The following is a 21,458-nucleotide window of genomic DNA, read 5'->3' as shown; positions in this document are numbered from 1 at the left end:
CATAAAAGCCAAAAACTACTGCTGTAAAACTTTTAACAATCCAAATAAAGAGGGAGGTGATGGAGATTTATGATTCCTGTTTTATTCCACAAAAAGAGAATGTTTCATAATTAATTCCAGTTTTCTCTTTAAACTGTCTTTCCTGTTGATATTGATGATGATGAATCATTAAATGTAGTTTTACACACACGTTTCATGTTTCCTCCCACGGCCAGCGTCTACACACACATACACAAAACAACTCACAACAAACAAAGACGATGAATAACTGACAGTAACGTTTGTTAAGTATTGTGTCTACTCCTTCAAGTTACATTTAACTTTTTTAAATTCATTATGAGCCAATAACAACAAGCTCCACCTCCACCCCGCACATCACGAGTAACTCCTGAACTTTATGGACCGAGTTTTTCAGTTTTGACACCAAGAATGTTGTTTTGAAAATGAATCCTGATGATCCCATGAGACCTTTGAGCTTTATTGAACAATACTGACGTCACATTTTTGTCACATTCCTCTTTCAACAACACGATGTATTCAGTGCATGGAAATAACTGTCAAAGAAAAACATTTAATTATCAATTATTTTAATTATTTAAACAAAACGTCCTAACATATTGAAATAATATAGAATAAAAGTTGTTCTTCTGAATATATGCACATATAATATATAATAAGTTCTGGTTATGCAGTCATGAAAATATCAGCAGGAAAATTTACACAGTTTAAAAGTTGGATTTCAAATGAGAGGTGAGCTATTTACACTGTGGGCAGTGAAGGTGCAGAGTTGAACTGCACTATCTAGTGGTCAAGATTGTAATAACATATTCCAATGAATTTAAAACAAATGTAATCCACAGTGTCAAATAGTTTCTCTGCAGTGTGACTGAATGTTTTTAAATAAAAATCAGACTTATACTTTTTGTCTAGAGGAAATATTGCTCAGCTAAATATTTTATACCTGTACATTTATACAGCAGCTGTGACTGTGACCTCTGTATCCTGAAGCATTCATGCATCCCACAGAGTTCCTGTGTGTGGTAGAGGTGACGTTCATACAGCCGTGCCACGGTTTATCTCCAGATGTACCAGTTTGGAATTTTTCCCGGACGTCTCGTGGTCACCGGCGTTTTGGTTTTCTGGGGTTTTCTCACCACCCTTGTCTTTCTTCTCATCGCTGCTCCTGTTGGAAAGAAAGACAAAAGGGTTAATCCGACTCCTCTGCGTCAACGAGGCAGAACTCTTCCTCCAAGAAACTCTGGAGGATTCACTAACAGTAATTTGTAACAGCAAGTCTCACTTCTTCTTGAAGAGTTTCTTGAACGAGCTCCTGAAGCCTCCTTTTTCCTGCTTCCGACTCCTCTCACTGAAGTGTGAGTGGTTGTTCTCCTCCGTCCTCCACTTTGACTCGTCGCCCCACGATTGGATCCCGGAGTCCTGATGGGATCAAACACAATATTACATTTACCTCAATGAGGGTCTGATTACAGAGTGGTTACGTCTCTTCAAGATCTAGGACGCTGATTTAAAATTTTACTGTTGAGTTTCACATCTGAGCTGATACCCACAATGCTGAGCAGCCCATGAAGATCTTCGCTCTGTTTGTCTGCATCTCTGTTTCCCATGGGGCTGTGGACCTTACGGGATGGAGTCGCACACCCTTTGCTGCCTTTGCTGCCCTGGCGCTCCAGCTTTGCGTGGCTGCCCAGCCCAACTCTTTGGAGGTGGTCTGACAGAGGTGCGCTGTCCAGACCGCTCACTGTGGTGTCCATCTGCAGGCCGTTCAGGGACTAGATGGTAGAGAAGATGTATTTTTACACATGTAGACGTTATGCACGCATCATTTTCTCCAAAAATAGTTAACCACAAAGAAAGCTCACCTTGCTCTGACGCTGGCTGGCCTGAAGGGGGCGATGCTGAAGGCGGCGCATCATCACAGCCTCATCTGGAGACACGCACCCTCGGTTGGGCAGTTTGCCAAACCCGTTGCCATGGCTTCCGCCGTTGCCAAAGACATCTCGGGACGTCGACACGTTCGCGGCCATGGCGTGATGTGATGCTGCGGGGGCTTTGGGGCACTTCACAAAGGCGATGTCAATGGAGGAATCTGAGGAGGCCGACGAGCATTGGTCGAACATAGACACATCGTGGAGGGACCTTCCGTCCTCTTCGTAGAGGCTCTCCATCCCTGGGGGGTCCGGAGGGAGGAGGAACTCTCCGAGAGCATCGGCCAGAGCAGAGCCGGGCTGAACCTGACGGAAGTCTGCGGGTCTGGAGGGAAGATGATGCTGGCACGACATGGACCTCTCAGTTGACTCGCTCTCTGGGATACTGCCAAGACCTGAGAGGAGAGATTATTAAACGGATTTCTGAAAAGCATTCACAAATTTTAAAGCATACCTACGTTTCCCAAGATTGGCTAAACCTAACTCAAAGCTTTCCTGCTGCAGAAAGTATAATTTGAATCCATCAGAAACCACAAAAGGAGAATCTGTTATAATAGTGACCACAGACCTGTCGGCTTGTGGTTCCGTGAGTCCAGGACGGGGTTGAAGAACGGGAGCTGGGACGGCCACTCTGAGTCGTAACAGTGAGATTCGGGGTCCCGATCCCAATCCTGGAAACGGTGAGACTGCATCTGCTCCAGGAGGCGCTGTTTGCTGCGCTTCACCTGGTTTGCATGTTCTCTGTTCCGATGAAGAGATTCATAATCAAGCTTGTTTCCAGCAGCAGAAACTTACTGTGTGTTGCAAACCAAACATTCGGCAAGAAGTCAGAAGTTAGTAATCTATTAGAGGTCTGGGTCTGTCAGGTTGTGACCACGTTGGAAAGTTTCAAAGAACAGATTGAATCCTGCAGGATAGATACTTACAGCATGGCACTGCTGCAAGGGTACGGCGAGCCAATGTTGTTGGCTTTAATTCCACTCTCTACTGTCATTAACAGCTGTTTCATAGTCGACCTGCAGGGGGCACAAAGTTTCAAACGCTCAGGAAAACGTGTTGCGCTGCCTCTGAAGCAGGCGTGTGATGATGCTACTTTAATTCTGACCTCTTCACCTCCTTGCGGTTGTGCAGCAGAAGCTCCTGGTTGTGCTGGAGCAGGTGGTGGTACTGAGCCGTGAAGGTCCGGAACTGCTGGATGCACACCAGCAGCAGGTAGTAGTCTGGGTGCTCAGCATCAGTCTGCCTCAGCAGGCCCTGAACACACACACACACACACACACACACAGAGAGACACACACACACACATTACTTCAAACACAATTCAAACTTCATACAGCACGTCATACATTTAATAACTAGAACAGTGTGTCCCACCTGTAGCAGCAGCAGGTACTCTGGGATCCTCTGAACCGGCTGAAGGAGCAGAGTGTGGAGGGAGGGTTTGGATTCATCACCCAATATGTCGCTCTAAAATGAGCAGAGACGATAAAGTTAAGATAATACGATACAATTATCCTGCGCTGTCCCATCACGCTCTGTCCTGACTTGTCTCTTTCTGTCCTGCTTTGCTTTACCTCCAGGAGGGCAGAAGATTTCATGGAGCTGGACGCGAGCATGGTGACGACTGACAAACAGTCCGGAAGCTCCTTCAGGTACGACACGTAAAAATCCAAGAAATCACTCTGCATGGAGACAGAGAAGTTTGTTATGTGAGTGTCCACCTCCTCTGTTCACTGTGTCCATCTGAGTGACACAAAACAAGCTCCAGCCTCCAGCTGTCACTCACCAAACAAAGGTTAAAGTTATTTATTTCATGATATATATATATGAATGTATTCCTTCTAATTCACATCAGTTACAAGCACATATATATAATAAATATGTTTATTTAAAAAACAAAACAAATATGACTAAAAAACAGCATGATGACAGTTTTTGTTTCTCTCTGTCTTTCTTTCTCTCTCTCTCTCTCTCTCTCTCTCTCTCTCTCTCTCCCTCTCTCTCTCTTTCACCCAGTGAGTGATAACGTTCTGCTGTAATTTTTTTAAATAGCTGGGTATTCTCCCTAATTACTGCATTTCCTCTGAGTTGATCAGCGACACATTGGCTTTAACACAATTTTCTCGTTAGCTTCAGCGTATTGTGTCTGCTCGAGGTTTTCCGCCCGGAGTTTGGTTTCCACCAGCACGTTGACAATATCACTGTAAAACCTTTGTGACATTCAGGAAATGCTTTTTATTTCCTTTGTCTTGATATAAAAATCACAACTTAAGCTTAATGAATTATTGGCAATAAGGATTCGTAAGATCCTTTGTCCGTCGGTCTTTTTGTGTTGTTTGCAACGACTGAGTTCCAGTGTGATGGAATTTGACATTTCATCTGATGTCCGTCATGGCTGCCAATGTGATTCTGATTCATTAGAAATGGACAGTCACGAGGCCAAACCCTCTGTGACCCGTTCACATGCACAGTCCTGAGAGCTTTTCATTTATGAACCGAGTAAGATGAAGGTTCAGGGATTCTTTTTTTTATAAGTGTTACATTTCAGGTCTTGTTGAAAATGTTTCTGAAAGGTGCCAAAAAATCATTTTGTCCATAGCGGGAAAAATACGACCTAAAATGCCGGCTACACGTTTCAGCGTAATTCTGTGCATACCTCTGTGCTGGTGAGCCTCATGAACACATCCCCCATGATGCCTTGCCACTGGCACTTGAGCACTCGTTCCTGGAGAGTGTGGAGCAGCTCGAGATGCTGCTGGATGAGAAACCTCAGAGAGCTGGGAAACGGACTGAAGACGAGACAGGGAGGAGAATCATTTTCCACCATATTAACTCAACTCCAGAGATCGTGTGTAAAGACGGATCGCCCCCTGATGGCTGGGGGCAGTATAGGTCATAAACCCTGCCCCCTCCATGTTAGCAGATGGGACATAAATTGAAGTAGATGAAAAATAAACAGTTTCCACTTAAGTTTGATTAGTTTGGTCTCAATTAGATATAAAAACATCTTGATTTCATAAACATGTTCTTCCTTTACAGAAAATCAGCCGGCTCGTGTGCGTGGAGGTAATCATAAACACCCTCCGCTCCGTGTTCATGTTAAACTCTCTGACAGATCATTGGGCCATCATCTTATGTGACGAACATCCAGCTGCAGCTAAATCGAGTTTAAACAAATGCAATCATTTACAAATACCATTCGACCCAGTTCTACCTTTTCATGTGTGCGTCAGGTCACTGTGACCACGTGTGCTGAAGCTGAGCAGTGATCACATTAGAGTCGTTTCAACAGAGCATCCTCTCTGTCTCACTGGTGTTTATAACCTGCTCTTATTTGATTTGTTCATTTCCTGCTCTGCTCTCACTGTCAGCTCTCAAATTAGATCAGCAGCCGCTCCTAGAATAAATTCTGTGTGTGTGTGTGTGTGTGTGCAAAATGACTGTAGTCTGTGATATTCGTTGAGTTCCTCGCTCGAAGCATTAGAGATCTTTTCTACGTCAGATAAAGTCGTCGATGTCTGCTTCTGATTCTGTGTTTCCACGGGTCGTCCACTAACCAGAAGGTCGGTGGTCTGAATCCTGGTTTGAATTGTGTCAATACCTCCTTATGCTTGTTTTTTATGTCTGTGTAAGATTTTTGAGATCCCTCCCTCTGTCTGCTTTGTCAAACATGTCGTCTTTGTGTGTGCGTGGTCTCACCGCTTGTCTTTGGGGGCGATGGGCTCCGACCCGTTGAAGGAGATGTTGGCCTTCAGTAACAGAGACAAGTGGGAGACGTAAACTCTCTCCGACTCCAGCAGCTCCAGAGCGGCTCTCTGCCTCTTGTCTGCACACACACAGGAAAACAAACTGTGAGTTTTAATCTCACACTGCATCAGACATCAGACATCAGACCCAACGTCAGTGAAATATCGTACTGGGTTCACTTTGACTGGTGAGGGCGTCTGTGTCGTCTCTGCTCGTCTTCCTCTCTCCCCATGATGGACAACCTCTCTGCAGCTGCGCCTCCTGCTCAAAGGCTGCAACACACACACACACACACACACACACACACACACACACACACACACACACACACACACACAAACCTAAGTATGTCTCTCCTTTACTTCACTCTCTTCCCTAACCATGAAATCTTTAGATATGTGGGTTTAAAGTGTTAGTGAAATGACACACTCACTCTGTGTGGACGTGTTGCTCCTCTGTGACGACCCACCATGCGGCAGATTGGAAAAGAAGTGTTGAAAAACGCTGAGTTCTGATTCGCCGGACACACAGATGTGTTCATCCCCTGGCGCCGTGAGCACGTCTGCCTTCGAGCTCTTTCTGCTTTCGGAGCGGAAAGAGCAGAGTGGACAGAAAAATCAAAGAGGGAAATACTTATTTACAAAGTTACATAATAAAAGTGATCTTTTTGTGTCTTTGCCAAAAAAAAAAAAAAGCACCTTGCTCAAGGGCATTTAAATAATATCACTAGACACTGTATTGATTATTGTAGATCATCACAAAAACAGAAAGTAGAAGCAAAGACTGGAGACATTCAGCACGTGTCGCTGTGTGTTTCTGTCGTACCTGTGTGGAACCGAGATGACGTCGCTGCTGTTTTCCGTCTGCAGCTGTTCCATCCTCTTCTGAACCTCCCTCTGTCGGCTGGAAACGTCCTTAATGTGGAACAAAGCCACATTCAGCTCTTCCTGCAAATAGATTACATTCCAAGTAAGCAAGTCAAACTCATTTGGAGGGAAATCCGCCGGGTTTCTTTAGGGCACAAACTTTTTTTCTTCCGGATAAACTGAGCAGAGGCATCATGTGGAAGTTAGAAATGCATAATGACGCTTTATGTTGGGAATGAATCACTTCTTTGTACGTTGGCGTGTTTGAATGCAATATAAATATCATCTGTTTTTACTTCGCAGGAACCTCCATCACCTTGAAAGTGTTGAGTGAGTTCTTCAGGCCCATGATCTTGTCGTCCACGTCGGTCTGATGCGCCTGCAGCTTCTCCTCCAGGCCGTGGTCCTTCTGATGCAGGTCATGCAGCTCCGTCAGAGCGGCATGAAGCCCCTCGCGCAGCTCAGCCACCAGGCCCTGCAGCTGCAACACAAGACCAAAACGTCATGTTGTCATCGCACGCTTGAGGACTGTGACGATGGCCTCAGATGAAAGTAAGAGAAATTATTTTTACTGGAAGGTCTATTACCTCTGGAGGTTTTACTTTTTTCTGTTTGTTGGCAGGATTATCACCAGTCTTGGATGGATGCTGTTCAGGGAACATTAAGAACCATTTTTCAATTTATTCCTTGATTTCTAAGAGAAATAATTTATGGATCCTAATGAAAAACACAGGAATGTTTAGATCCAAATGAAAATGCAGATCTAGTGAATTTAAATGTGACTGTTGCTGGAGGTTTGTGCTCGCTGAGAAAATAATTATTCGTGCTTCTTCTCTTTATCAACATCCTCTTCCCTCTGTGCATCAGGTCAATGAGTCATGTGTTTGTTTTCTACTTACTTTAGTTTTCCTTTAAGTTCATTTAAGTATTCACTTTTCTCCTCCCCTCACCACTGCCATCATTTTTAAGGAACTTCATCTTCTCATCTTCTCACTAATAATCATAAACGCTGCATTCTTCCTCCACCACCCTTTAAACCTGGGTGTTCTCATTCATATGAGCTGATTGAGTTTATTCTACAGGGATAACTGAATCAGCTCATGGGAACATAACATGGGTTAAGCGGCTCACCCTATCTTCTTCCATCGCTCCCTCTCTCTCTCTTTCTCTCTCCCTCTCTCTCTCTGTCTCTCGGTCATGTGAAAGGCATCAGGCAGCAGACTGAATGGAGCATCTGTCCTGTTTGCCTCCTGCTCTGCCTCCTCTCTGATGCTATCAGTGTCGACAGTGGTACTGTACGTCTGTGCACCTTGGGGCCGCAGATCCACTGCATCTGAATCTTCATAGACGTCAATAACAAATCGTAATATTGTTATTTTATTATTTTAGCTGAAAGTTTTGCTAATGTGGTCGTTTCTTTTGAATGAGACAATTCATGAGGACAATGTGTTGTGTGATTAATAAGGGAGACACATTTATAACAATAAGACACATTCAGAACACAGTCTGAAAACTATCATGTTTTATTTGTGTGAGCTTTTTCCTACTCTGACACCCAAGTGTGTTAAACTTGTTAAACTCCAGGATCATGAGTCCTCGGCTCAGGTTCAGTGAATCCTGCATCATAAACACTCTGGTTTGTGCTTTGACTTGAAAAACTCATGTAAACATCCCGAAGCATTTGTTCGTTCTGCGTAAGTCTCATGTCCGGCTGTGATCAAATGTCATGAGACCCATGAAACATGAAACAGGTCCTCATGAGCGAAGTTCTCACACCAAATGCACGATGATTAGAGGAGGAGCTTCGATGCTGGCTTTGGTTTTATCAGATATCACGATTTTACCTAATTCTAGTTCATGCAATTATTTTCATGGTTGGTCATGCTTGAATTTCTGTCACATTTTTATCCTTTTATGACTGTATTTTTATTTTTAATGCTGTTTTATTTGTGGGTTGTATTATTATTATTATCAGTGTTATTATTAGTACTATTATAGTAACATTCGTATTATTAGTATTGGTATTAGTATTAACATATATATATATAAATACATTACTATTTTGAATCTGCTGCATTACAATAGTGTCCTATTATATAGTTAGTAGCTTCAGGATACGACATCATCACCCTGGTCTCTCGGTTCATTTTCTGATCTTTAGAGTCGTGAGTGTCGGCCCTCGGGGCAGCAACTTGTCTATACAGACCAGACCTATGACCTCTCTGTGACTTCTGACCCTAACACTTGTGTGGGCTCCTGAGAAGATTATGGAAAAAGTTTCCCATGAAAAATTGAAGAATAAACATTTTACCATTGGGTAGATTGAGGTTGATGGTAACTTCAGTGAGTTTGAGACACAGAGCGACACAAACCGTCTCTAATGTTGGTATAAAAAGTTTGCTGTGCTCCTCCCTGATGCAGGGTTCGACTTACAGGAGACGTGTTGGATTAGTATTAAAAGTCAAAAGTTCAAGTCATCCTGGTAAACCGATGATCACCTGAGCAATCTCCAGGTTGGCCTCCTCCCCAGTCTCTTCTTTATCTACAAAAAAACAAAACAGACCTCAGTTACCCCCCCACATAGACAATAAGTCGTGTCGTTTTATCAGAGCAGAGTAATAAGCCTGTGATGGTTGGTGTGTGTCTGAGATAAACACATTTGCACCAGAGCTCATGACAAATATGTTATGCCACAGAAGTCAGGGGTGGGACAGTGAGGTTCTTCAGCAGTCATGTGAAAGTGCTGCACGCTTCTCAGAAATACTGCGTGCGGCATCAGAAAAATACCCTGCAACCACAAGCACCATCTTCCCTCCTCATACATCAGTTTTCCTGTGGTTTGTGGTAACTGTAGGTCCATGAGCGTGCTGTTCCCTCTAAACAGCAGCTTGGGGAAGTGTCTCCTGATGGACTCACACATCCTCTGTAGCTGCAGGCGCGTGTTTATAAAATGGTCGGACTATTGGAGGAAAGTGCTCCGCAAGGACGTACAAGATTTACGATGGATTTTTCTTCACAGTTAACTGGTTGTATAAAAAGCACAAAGCTTCTGTTTATTGTGGAAATGTCTCTGGTCAAAGCCGCTGTCAAGGTTAATGAGGGTCCCTCCACAGACTCTATATAAAAAGGGGTCTTCGGAAATATGTGGCCCCTCAACATACATTATCATGCATAATTAACAAGGCACGTTAGACACAATGTGCCACGTCTGTGCTGCGTAACATTTCCAAACTGTGAGAGAGCAAATGAAGGAACATACGGCGGCCAACAAAGGACTCTTTCTTCTGTCTACAGGACTCGACGGTATGACAAATTTCCTCTGACGACTTTGGTTTGTGCTGTTGGCCTCAGTTGTTACAGGCCCGAGAGCAGCGGTACCAGAGAGACGTCAAACTTTGAGACACAGAAGGGAAACTAGAAGCAGAGAGATCAATGACGGCTAGACCGGCGTATTGATCAGGTGTATGTCGGCTGCTAGGTTACACGTGATTGTTGTACGAGATACCAAAGATATGTTTTTGATGTTTCACAGAATGTTTCCGTTTTTATTCCCACTCCTCACCGTGAACGTTTCTCTTCTTGCTCTATGGAACTTTAGTGAGTGGGTTCGATCTCCTGTGAGAAGAGTAGAACTGATTCAGAATCAGGTCCAGCAAGTTGAAGAGTAAAGCTGAACTGTAGATCGGTTGAAAAGACTTGAGTTTATCTTCAATGCAAGAAAACTTTTAAAATATAATATAATTCTCAACAGTTTGATGGATTTGTTGTAGCAGCAGCTCCTCTGGTTCAGGAAATCGAGGATCATGGGTATCATCCAGCGTTCAGCGGTGTTTCAGTTCAGTGAGTGGGACGACACAGTCAGAGCTCCACTCAACACGATGATAGATAATTTTTCCTCTACATGAAAACTTCTTAATCAACACAGAGCCTCAAAATAATTAACCCACCACCTGTGACTGCAAATAAAAGAAAACCTAACATAAAACTTTTAAAAGTGTACAACTGGTTCCGGGGTCTTATTTGCTCATTGGAAACCAGTTATTGTGAAGGATTTTCTTTCAAACCTGTACGAGTCAAAATGTCTGATGTGAAAAAGGTTTGTCCTCAACTCTCAAATATCATAATCAGCCTCACAATTACGTATCAGTCAGGCTTTATTTTCCTATACATGGTTTTCTCCGGCTCCATCACTGAAAATGGAAAGATCCAAATTCATCTTTGCAGATATGTTGTGATCCGGTCACCTGTTGACTCATGTTGTGCTATAACACCTTGAATAAGTTCCACTGATAACTCAAGTTTAAACGGGATGAACTTATGAGGGGGTCATGACACTATGGCAGCGTGACCATGCCGAGGATGACCTAATCAAATTATATTTTCCAATCGGATTTAGCAATAAGGAAATACTCGTGATTGTAGCCCTGCATCACCGCGTTATTATAAAGCTATGGGATTTGATGAGATGCTGCTTTTAACTTGGTCTTTTCAGGAGAAAAAAACAGACTGACATTGGATGAGGTGATGGCTTTAGTGCATCGTCACCTAATGTTCCATGGTACACCTCCTCTATAATGCTGCAGCAGTGAGATGGTGGATGGTAACTAAAAAAATCCATAAGGTTTTCACAACCAGTCGGCTAATTCATCAATTAATTAGGATACAAATTAATCAGCTACGACAGTTGCAGGTCCAGAAAAAAACAGAACTGCTCAAAGTTTACAGATTAAGTTTTGTGACACCTGTTTTACCTTCTGACACGCCCTCCGTCATTTCTTCTGTTCTTCCATTTTCCATGTTTAAGTCCGCTGTGGTCCAATCCACTGCTGTCCAGGTCTGATGTCCTCCACCAGCTCAGGAAGACTTCAGCCTGCTCCTCCGCCGTCTTCTCCTCTTCTGAACAACCCTGTCCTTTGCTGTGATCACTCACTTTCTCTCCTCCGAAGCATGTGAGTCCTATGATTTCTCCTCTGCACAAAAAGAGCCTTGTCTTCGCAGAGTTGAGGGACACAAGAGAAAGATCAGGGGGGAGGGGGGGAGAGAGACGTTTGTTCATCATGCAGTCACTTACTGTTGCTAACTCATTAGATTGAAGGAGGCGTGACTGGCGGGTGATGAAGTGATGGACACAGCAGCTCTGATCAGGGAAAAATGAATTAAATGCTTCTGTTAACTTCGTCCGACAGCTGTTTGATGCCGAGCAAGTATATGTTCTGTTCACTTGAGCCGTCCATGCAAAGGGTCAGCAGTGTGAGGACGGACCAATCGGCCTCTTCACTGCAAGAACACGTTGTAATTCCAGTGTGTGTCATTCTTTTCTATGAAGTCTCTTCAAACAGACGTCAGAGGTCAACGGGTCAGAGTCTAAAGACACAACAGCACAAACACCCTCTGGCCATGAAGTGTGATTCTCCAGAAGAAGGACATTTACTCACAACTCTAACTACTCAACCAACAACTCAATGACCGATGCATGCAATTACTTTTAAGTAATTATTATTTAAAGGCTTGTGGTTCACTGGTTGTTTTTTGTATCTAAAAGCACCTTTGACTCAGCTCTTTAATAAATTCATAACATCATCATACTTTATTCTATTTCTATCATTCTACACACTTCTATATATCTTATTTGTATGTTTAAAAATACATTTTCTTTTCATATATGTGCTTTGAGGTTTTAACTTATTTCGTGTCGTCTGTGCAGTTTTTGAATGTCCCTGTACAGACCTTGAATCTACCTCTGTACATGAAAGGTGCTTTATAAATAAAATAGCCTTGCCTATACTTTATCGGAGACTGTTTACATTTTAATTACAATAACTTTTAACTTTTATTCATTTTGTTTGAATACTTTTTCACAGTTTTACCGGTATTTTTACTTTTACTGGTAAAGTACGAATAACATCGAAATCTGTGTTATTAATATCGATTATAAACATACTACTTTATTATGAATATGTATTATTACCATAGACTGTATATAAAGAGCTTATTACCTTAATAATGCATTGTTAATATTGATTATTACACAATAATGCATTGTTAATATTGATTATTACATTAATACTTTATTATTCATGTTGATTATGATTAATATGTATTACTACCATAATAATATATTATTAACATTGATTATTAACCTAATACTTTATTATTAATATTGATTATTAACCTAATACTTATTATTAATATCGATTATTACCTTGACTGAACCAGGGCTTTAATCCGGGATGTGTTTCCGGCATGGTGTGACGTCATTGAGCAGCTGACTGGAGGGAGGGGTTAGCAGTTAGCTGTTGTTAGCAGCTGATGTTAGCTCCGGTGTTCAGTGGGTGTGTGATGCTGTAGATCTCAGGTTCGAACCCTCAGTGCAACATGTCTCGGTTCAGCTCGGACGTGGAGGACGAGCAGGAGACCCCGCTGCTCCACCGGGGACACGAAGACAGAGCGCACAGAGGTAAAACACAGCTAGCTCCTTAGCTTTGTTGCTAACCGTTGTATGTAGCATGTAGCCGCGAGCTGCGCAAACATGTGTTTGAAACCTGCGTTGATTCTAAAAGTCTCATCGAGAGAAACTGGTTTAACTTCTGTCAGCCATAGATTCACACCGTGACACGTTCATGACAACAACAACAACAACAACAACAACAACAACACGAGGACTGACTGAAGATCCAGTGTTTCTCTGTGGAGCTGCACCAGAGGACAGAGAAGCTAAACAGAGAAATCAATTTAAAATAATAATATGAAGCTCAACTAATCCAGTAAGAAGTAAGTTAGAAGTTACACAACTTAAATAAAACGAGTATAAAATGGAAAAAGCACACTTCATCAGAATGTGTCTTTAAAAGAGATTCAAATGAGGTTAAGGAGAAGTTGCAATGCGACATTTTGAATTCTCTGCATGTATTCTCTGAACTATTTATACAAAACATCACAAGCAAAAGTGCTTCTGCTGCAGATTCAGCCTGTGTTTTATTGTTTAATCTCAATTATATATAATTATATATAAATATACAAGAAGTGCTCAGTGGTCCAGTTGTCCAAGGTGGAGATACATTTAAACTATCAGTATATGTTTTCTGTTTAAAAACTTAATATAAATATATGTAGCTGAGTCAGTTTCCATTCAAATGTAACAGAGCAGAGCAGAAAGATTTTTTTCTTTTCAGATAGATGGGGGGGGGAAGAAGTATTTTAATGGCACCGTCCACATTCTTGGTTTTACATCCTCCAGTCACAAGTTGAGGGACATTAACCAGGAGCAGGACAGAACAGCCACAGCTGAGATGGAATCTCATTTTCTTTTATGAGCTTCAAGTTTTTATTTGTCATATGCAAGTTAACACAGGGTCAACAGTACAATGAGGAGTTGGACAAGAAGAAACTGTTCAGCTCAGCAGTAGTTGCTGAATAGACAGAGGGAGAGAAGAGGATTTACCAGTTTATCGTGAGCAATATACTGGAGCAGCAGTGGCTTTACATGTCTTATCAGCAAGTCGTTCCAGTTCCACTGTCTTTCTCAGGCACTACATTTAACTTATGGAAATAGCCCGGAGAAGACATGATAAATACATAAGTGAAGAACTGAAACGACTAAAAGAAATTATTAAAAACTGGAATCACCAGATTGTTTCTGCTTGAAAAATGAACAAACACTTTATTTCCAAAAGCTTTTGACCTTGAAAATTTTATCTAATTTACAGACTCACCTATAATATTATAAATGACACGCACAGTATTATCTAACATGTCCCGCTATCTCCTCATCTCTCACTCTGCAGCTCCAGCGTGCTGTTCATCCCGCTATGGCCTGGCGCTGCTCTCCTCTTACGGCTTCTTTGTGGTCTACTCTCTGAGGGTGAACCTCAGCGTGGCGATGGTGGACATGCTTAACAACACTCATCAGTCCAGCGGCAACCACAGCGGCACAGTGTGTCCCACTCACGCCAACCCTGCACGGCCCAAACACAACCACACGGTGAGCACGAGCGTGACGGTGGCTGAGTCACACCATGTGATTCTATCCACAGCAGAGGTTAGGATGATTAACTGTTCTTTCAGAGCTGGTATGGTTTAATCCCACATTAGAGAATTTCCTTCATACGTGAAGTCTGTTTTGCCAAGAAACAACATCTGAGAAGCACCATCAATGAAGGGCTTTAAAATGACCTTTGGAAAACAATGAGTAACACTGCAATCATGCTTTTCTCCGTATTTGTGTCCTTTCCATGGAAAAAAAAAAAGGAAAGCACGTCAAAGATAAATGAATCAGGAGGCTGGAGTCGACGTCACATTGAGCCGTTTTTCAGTTTCAGAAAAAAATGATCCGGGGGTAAACAACATTCTGGTTTGTATCTGTTAGAGGTGGATTGCACAGCTTTAAAAAAAGTTCTGTGCAGAGTAACAAGAAGGTAGAGAGAGACTCACAGACATATGAGACGCATACAGAAACACACATTCAGAAACTTTCATTCCTGTCTTTATTTTTTAAAAGTCACAATACTTGATCCTGCCTCATAGTTCTCAACGTCGCCCCCTTACAGGCCAGCGTGTACGACTGGGACTCGGAGACGCAGGGCTGGATTCTCGGCTCCTTCTTCTACGGCTACATCCTGACACAGATCCCTGGCGGCTTCCTGGCGGGACGCTATGGACCCAAGTGGCTGATGGGTTTTGGAATCCTGGGAACTGTAGTTTTTACACTGCTCACCCCTGTGGCTGCCGACCTGGGTGCAAGCTATCTCATTGCTGTCAGGGTGCTGGAGGGGGTCGGAGAGGTAGGAGGAGTGGAAATGATTTATGCACACTTTGTTTGTACCGTAAACAAAATGATGTCTGAGCTCCCACAGTCAGCTGAGTGTTAAAACAGCCGGACCTATGAATACAGGGATAGTTTGTATACACCTATAATCAGATGACTGGTACGACTGTGTACGTGTGTGTCCTCCTTCCCTTCATGTCCTTGTTTGTCTTCAGGGAGTCACATTTCCTGCAATGTACACCATGTGGGCAGCGTGGGCTCCGCCGCTGGAGAGGAGCCGGCTGCTCACCATCTCCTACGTTGGTAAGACAAAGCAGTCAGCGGGAGAACAATGGCGATACAGTGAAAAATGTTTTGCAGCTAAACATGAAAAACCACAGAAAGACATAAAATTTGGGGCAGTGTGAAATCTTGATCTCATTTTAATCACGTTCATCGAAGGAGCTCGGCCTTATCATCTGTCCCATGACTGTTCGTGTGGACTCTCTCTGTATAATCATCACTCAGCAGTTAACGCCCTGTGCATTCACAGCTGTTTGTATTTGCTCCTCTCTCCTCAGGAGCCCAGCTGGGGACGGTGATATCTCTTCCTCTGTCGGGGGAAATCTGCTTCTACCTCGACTGGACCTACGTGTTCTACGTGTTTGGTAAAACTGCTGGGGAGAGATGATGGGAGGGGAGGGGCACGAGCTTCCTGCTTTAAAGGAGAAATCCACCATGTCTGCAAAAACCAAATCTAGATTTTTGTAAATGCAGAGGTGAAGTCTTGTAGGAGTAGTGTTGGACTATCTTTATATCTTTAAATCTTCGGATTTAAACGTAGTGAGCGATTCAAACTTTTAAAAGTTTTGCTTGGAACTTACAAAATTAGGAATTCAAATTTAAAAGTAATGAGAAACACTTAAAACACTATTTATGAAGCAAAAGTTTCCAAATTATGTCTACGTACTGCAAGTGGCATCTCCACATTGAGTTTTTTTCCTTCGATCCTTCCTCTACAGACGACTTGTCACATTTCAGATAAGCAGTTTCAGCGTCTGCTCCTTTGTTCCTCTTAAGTCAGTGGAAATCAATGATTTAGCAAAAAATGTGCTTACCGATGGATTCTCTGAAGAAGTCTTGTTTAATTGTTTGCCCACACACACTTATATCCTCAGTGGATATGACTAAATTAGAAGTAATAAGTTACTTGGTTCAGTTTCAGGAAGCAAATATCCAGTGTTTTCTGATATGTTGCACTTCTTCTTTCACACGATGGAGGATTTACGCTACACAGACGTCAGCCATCGATCTTCGTGTGTCGTCTAACAGGTCTTTTGTTTCTCCAGGTGCTGTTGGTCTGGTGTGGTTCATCTTGTGGGCTTTTCTCGTCTTCGACAGTCCAAACACTCACCCACGGATATCAGAGCGGGAGAGACTCTACATCACCAACTCACTCAAGAACGAGGTATCACCAGAAACCTTGGAAACTTTTAAAAAGTGAAAAACAAAGTTTTCAGAGGTTCATGGAAATGGTTGTGCAGCTCGGGCAGATGTTCCAGTGCAGTGTTTATAAGCTGTTTGATAAAAACTGTATTTTGTTTCACTTCTCCACAAGAGACTCATGAGAATTGTGATTACTTTTGTATATTTAACTGTTGTGTAATTGTAGATTATCTCTAATTGTCACTTGTGATGTTCTTTTCTCCGCACTATAGCAGAGACAGTGGCAGCAGTGTTTCATGCTTTCAGGCATTTCCGCTCCAGCGCAGTTATCTGATGCTAATGTTACATAATCTCTGTGTATTGCATAAATGTAATTCTCTTATCTGTCTTCCTCAGCTGCTTGGTCACAACACAACACCCGTTATTCAGACTTTCAGCTGCTTTCAATTCTCTACATGTTCACACTGAGGCAGGATTCACCATTTTAACTGACGTGTGTGTCCACTCAGATTCTCCATCAGCTTGTACGATGTTTGAAAACCGTTGGTTATGAAAATGTTAGACCATGGAGGTTATGTTGTATATCAGTGTGTTACTATACCGTTCATTTATTAAGACTCCAGACGCTGATAAACATCGATTATTTTTACAAAAAAACTAAAAAAAAGTTTTTAATCTGTAAACCAAGACACAAGGCTGACAACCTAAATATTTTTCTGTCCAGCAGGGGGAGGAAAAGTTCACACAAAATATAAAACCACCAGGAAATTCAACAGAGGAGATGCTCCAAGATTATAAAACCAACACTGTTCTCTCCTATGAGGCTTGTTTCCTTTAATTCAGTCAAAATATTTTATTTGTTTTGATTCAGTGCAACTTAGATCTTCTCGTCCCATTTCTCTTACCCAGCGTATATATTTACACGTTAGTTATGGCAGAAGTTTATGTTTTCAATTGTCCTGATCAACCTGTTCCCTGTGTTCTTCCTCCCTTGTGATCCAGCTGTCCACCTCTGCAGGCTACATCCCCTGGAGAGCCATCGTGACCTCCAGGCCGCTGTGGGCCATCGTAGTGGCTCACTTCTCCTACAACTGGACCTTCTACACCCTCCTCACCCTGCTGCCGACCTACATGAACAACGTCCTGGGATTCAGCATTCAGCAGGTGACGTCAACATCACACACACATTCAAATGATAATATTCAAATGATTAACATTTTGTCCTTTGTTAGAAGGAATAATGAATGGAACCAAAGTAGTAGACGAGGGACATGCGTGGATAAAAAATGAAAACACTATGGAATGCACTTGAATCGTAGATTGGTTTTTCATCAAAAAATGAAAATGTTGTTAATAGTAAATAAATGAACACAATGTGTTGTTGTGTCCTGTCCACCACAGAATGGTTTACTGTCAGCTCTGCCTTATTTGGGCTGTGCAGTGTTCGCTGTGCTGAGTGGTCAGATTGCCGATTACCTGCGGGAAACCTGCCAGTGTCCCACAGTCACCGTCAGGAAGGTGTTCTCCCTCATCGGTAAGAAACATCACGGCTGAATCGTGGATTCTGTCACTCGGACTCCATCACGTCTACCTGGTGTGAAGAGGTTTTCCACGGTAACGGTGTTTGTTCTGCAGGTATGATCGGGCCGGCCGTGTTCCTGGTGGCAGCGGGTTACACAGGCTGTGACTACATTCTGGCCATCACCTTCCTCACCATCTCCTCCTCTCTGGGTGGAGTGTCGGCCTCTGGATTCAACATCAACCACCTGGACATTGCACCTTCGTAAGAAACTCTGGAAAACAAATTCAACATATACATACGGACTTTATGAACACATTTATCAATTATAGTACTTGTGCCATTTAAGAAACTGTAACCCTAGATTACAAACCCTGATATTATACAGTTTACTATGCTGCTAACACGTAGACAATACATACTTCAGTTAGTTTCTCCGAGTAATCAACACTTGTCACATTTAATAATCTGTTGGTTTATCTTCATAGGTATGCTGGGATCCTGCTGGGGATCACAAACACCTTTGCCACCATTCCTGGAATGGTGGGACCAGTCATAGCAAGAGCCCTCACCACAAATGTAAGAGTCACACGTCAACTCACGACCTGTGTGGAAACCTAATCTAGACCGATGAGCCATAGTGAAGTTTGTTTCATGATTACACCTCCAAACATGGTGATGAATGAGGCAGCTCATTTTTTAAATATCCGAGTTTGAAAACAGGATGACATTAATAATCCAAAAGTGCCTTTTAAATTCTTCTGTCTACCTAAACATCCATTTTTGATCAGTGTTTTGAAAATGACTCAGTTTCTCTCCCCTGCTGTGCTGCCTCTCCTGTAGAACACCATAGAAGAATGGCAGACGGTCTTTTACATCGCTGCATCCATCAACCTGATCGGAGCAGCTTTCTACACCGTGTTCGGCCGAGGAACTGTGCAGCCCTGGGCCGTCCACACGTCCCTTTCTCATCACGGAGACTGAGGCGGAAGACGAGCACCGGACCCCGTTTCCTTGATTCCGATTATTCAGACCGACAAATCACAATCGTGGGTTTTTACTCTACAGGTAGTTTCAGCGACAGATGTGCTCCAGCTGCGCTGCTAATTCGCAAAGCAAAGTAACAGTGAGTAACAGCCGTGACACTTTCAAGGATACTTTTTCTGTGACCGTGGGCACTGATGAACCTACAGTCACAGGAGTGGAAAAAGCAGATTGCACCTTTAGTTAAGCAGAAATGCTTTGGAGACAAAATAATTTAGCCAAGCCGAAGAAACACTGTGTTAATCTATAAGTGTATCTGAGGCTCCTTAGTAGGAGGGTAAGCACTGTAATCATCAGCGAGTTAGATAAGATAATCCGTTATTACGCCCACTACGGGGATAGTGAAAATATACACGTCTGTAAAGCTAATAAATACATAACCACTAACACGAGGACATATCAAATACACAACGTCAACAGAATTTATACTGTGTAATATAACTTCAACTTTAAAGGTCAGTTAATGCAGTTTAGATAGTTCAAGCTTAATGAATATATCACGATAAACTGAAAGAGCAGTTATCCCACTTCTGTTACTTTGTGGTTTTCAGGGTTACTAGTCAAACCAAATTCTGTTACTTCTGCCTCCAGAGCACTTCTGCTTTTATTATTTTACCCCAGAATTCCACAGTAAGTTTTGAGTTTTATTGCCAGACTAAAAGTCTAAACTCTTCAGACGGACGTTTTTTTTTTTTTACACTTTTGCGTGTACATTTTGGGAAAACACAAAACCTACTTAAGAGCCAGTAATACTTAGTTCACACTTCATGATTTTCTTCTTGCCAACACATTTTAAAACTTGCAGCCAAAAAGCCACAGTTAGGAGCCAAATCAGAGTTCGATCTGCAGTCGCTAATCGATACGTGTGAACTCTTTGAGGACGCTTGCCAACACGTCACCAGATGAATTAACGACCACTGACTTTGAAAGTGGTGTAGTCTGAACTTGGCGTAAGTGTTTAAACTGTTAAAACAGATGTGTCATCCCAAACCAGATGGACACAGAGTGGATAACGTCTTTTTGTTGTAGAGTAGATTAAGACCTCACAGCACGCACAAACACTTTTTGGGGGAAATGCCTGACAGTGATGCCTCCTTCAATGATTTTAAAGCTCTTTGTCTTCAATAGGTCTAATTTTTTTTTTAAGTAATATACGAAAGATACTGGACTTGAGATTCGTCGAGAGGTTTTTCCTCTCATTCGAAAGGTTTGTCTTTTTTTTTTGTAATCTTTTATTTTTTTAATGTACGTACTCAGATGGTGCAGTAAAGGGATTGTTTGTGCACAACAAGATGTTCTCAGGTTGTCCACCAGGAACCTCTTTAGTAGCAGCCTTGAATTAATGTCTGTGGAAAGTGCTGGTCATGATTTTCCAGTCTGTAACACTAAGTTGTTGTTGCCTTTCTTAGAAAAGGGAAAAGAAATCTGTGCTTTAAAAGAGTTTCCTGATGGACACAGACTCGTTTTATTCACAGAATCTTTCTGTGCCAATCCTCAGGTATCTTGTGTCATACAGGGACGACAAAGGGAGATCATTTATGTTTTATATCTTGATCCACCACATCCAGGTATATGTCCTCAGTTTTTAAATTGGCTAGTTTTACAATCATTTCAAATTTCATAGTTAATACCTGATAGAGCCACCATGGAAGTTGCACTGCAGCATTAGCTTTATCTGACCGGTTGAATATAATTTTTCCATAAGGTTTTCTCCCTTTGGAACATTTAGTCGTTATTTCCGTCAACAAGTAGCACGATCGTCCCATTTCAAGACGGAAACGTACTTGTGCCTTATTACATTATCTTAAAAAGGGAATCGGACAGTTCAGGTGTGTTTCATTGTTATTTTTTATGATTCCTTCTGTTCGCTGCTTTTTTTTTTTTCTTACTTCAGTTTTACATTCATGTCGAGAGTAAAGGGACTTTTGTATGATATGCTGTATATAAACTACACCAAGTGAAATCATTGTAAACTTTCACCCTGGAAACATTCCAGAAAGAATGTCTTAAATCAGTGTCATGTTCTGTAAATACTTCATCACATACAGCTATGCTTCAATCTGATGTCCTGTTGGGTTTTTATTTCATTATTCGGAACAATGTGCTTTTCTTTACTGCAGACGATCTAATGGAAGAGTGCACCTACT

General features: G+C 42.2%; 2 protein-coding genes across 4 annotated transcripts; one reads left to right on the top strand and one right to left on the bottom strand.

Annotated features, from left to right (window-relative positions):
- Positions 1-60: 60 nt before the first annotated feature.
- arhgef33 (Rho guanine nucleotide exchange factor (GEF) 33) lies at positions 61-12,894 on the bottom strand. Of its 3 annotated transcripts, none has more exons than XM_069538759.1 (19): positions 12,762-12,894; positions 11,311-11,549; positions 9,058-9,101; positions 7,147-7,206; positions 6,876-7,040; positions 6,519-6,640; positions 6,127-6,275; positions 5,864-5,965; positions 5,646-5,772; positions 4,603-4,735; positions 3,521-3,628; positions 3,321-3,413; positions 3,052-3,200; positions 2,873-2,962; positions 2,515-2,687; positions 1,881-2,341; positions 1,569-1,790; positions 1,301-1,437; positions 61-1,183 (listed from the first exon to the last, which is right to left on the bottom strand). In XM_069538759.1, exons 2-19 carry the CDS (start codon positions 11,354-11,356, stop codon positions 1,054-1,056), a joined length of 2,511 nt encoding a protein of 836 aa, XP_069394860.1. In that variant the 5' UTR covers positions 11,357-11,549; positions 12,762-12,894; the 3' UTR covers positions 61-1,053. The 3 variants fall into 3 exon arrangements, with proteins under 3 accessions (XP_069394860.1, XP_069394861.1, XP_069394862.1); XM_069538760.1 differs by having other exon boundaries at positions 6,127-6,272; XM_069538761.1 differs by lacking the exon at positions 7,147-7,206.
- On the top strand, positions 12,812-21,376 carry slc17a5 (solute carrier family 17 member 5). Its single transcript, XM_020097512.2, has 11 exons — positions 12,812-13,016; positions 14,344-14,540; positions 15,106-15,339; positions 15,539-15,626; positions 15,884-15,970; positions 16,652-16,770; positions 17,751-17,912; positions 18,150-18,282; positions 18,384-18,531; positions 18,756-18,846; positions 19,111-21,376. The coding sequence occupies exons 1-11, from the start codon at positions 12,935-12,937 to the stop codon at positions 19,249-19,251; spliced, it is 1,482 nt and encodes a 493-aa protein (XP_019953071.1). The 5' UTR covers positions 12,812-12,934; the 3' UTR covers positions 19,252-21,376.
- Positions 21,377-21,458: the final 82 nt, after the last annotated feature.

This window comes from Paralichthys olivaceus, chromosome 14 (genome assembly GCF_024713975.1).
Source record: "Paralichthys olivaceus isolate ysfri-2021 chromosome 14, ASM2471397v2, whole genome shotgun sequence".
NCBI lineage: Eukaryota > Metazoa > Chordata > Actinopteri > Pleuronectiformes > Paralichthyidae > Paralichthys > Paralichthys olivaceus.
Note: the sequence above shows the minus strand (reverse complement) of the source record. Positions and strands in the feature narration are given on the sequence as shown.

Excerpts from the sequence above, each read along its gene's own strand:
- arhgef33 (XM_069538759.1), bottom strand. The coding sequence starts at position 11,356 with ATGGAAAATGGAAGAACAGAAGAAATGACGGAGGGCGTGTCAGAAG. Across the intron at positions 3,414-3,520 it reads AATCTTCTGCCCTCCTGGAG|AGCGACATATTGGGTGATGA; the intron begins GTAAAGCAAAGC and ends TGCTCATTTTAG. Across the intron at positions 2,342-2,514 it reads ACGGAACCACAAGCCGACAG|GTCTTGGCAGTATCCCAGAG; the intron begins GTCTGTGGTCAC and ends CTCTCCTCTCAG.
- slc17a5 (XM_020097512.2), top strand. The coding sequence starts at position 12,935 with ATGTCTCGGTTCAGCTCGGACGTGGAGGACGAGCAGGAGACCCCGCTG. Across the intron at positions 14,541-15,105 it reads GGCCCAAACACAACCACACG|GCCAGCGTGTACGACTGGGA; the intron begins GTGAGCACGAGC and ends GCCCCCTTACAG. Across the intron at positions 15,340-15,538 it reads TGCTGGAGGGGGTCGGAGAG|GGAGTCACATTTCCTGCAAT; the intron begins GTAGGAGGAGTG and ends GTTTGTCTTCAG.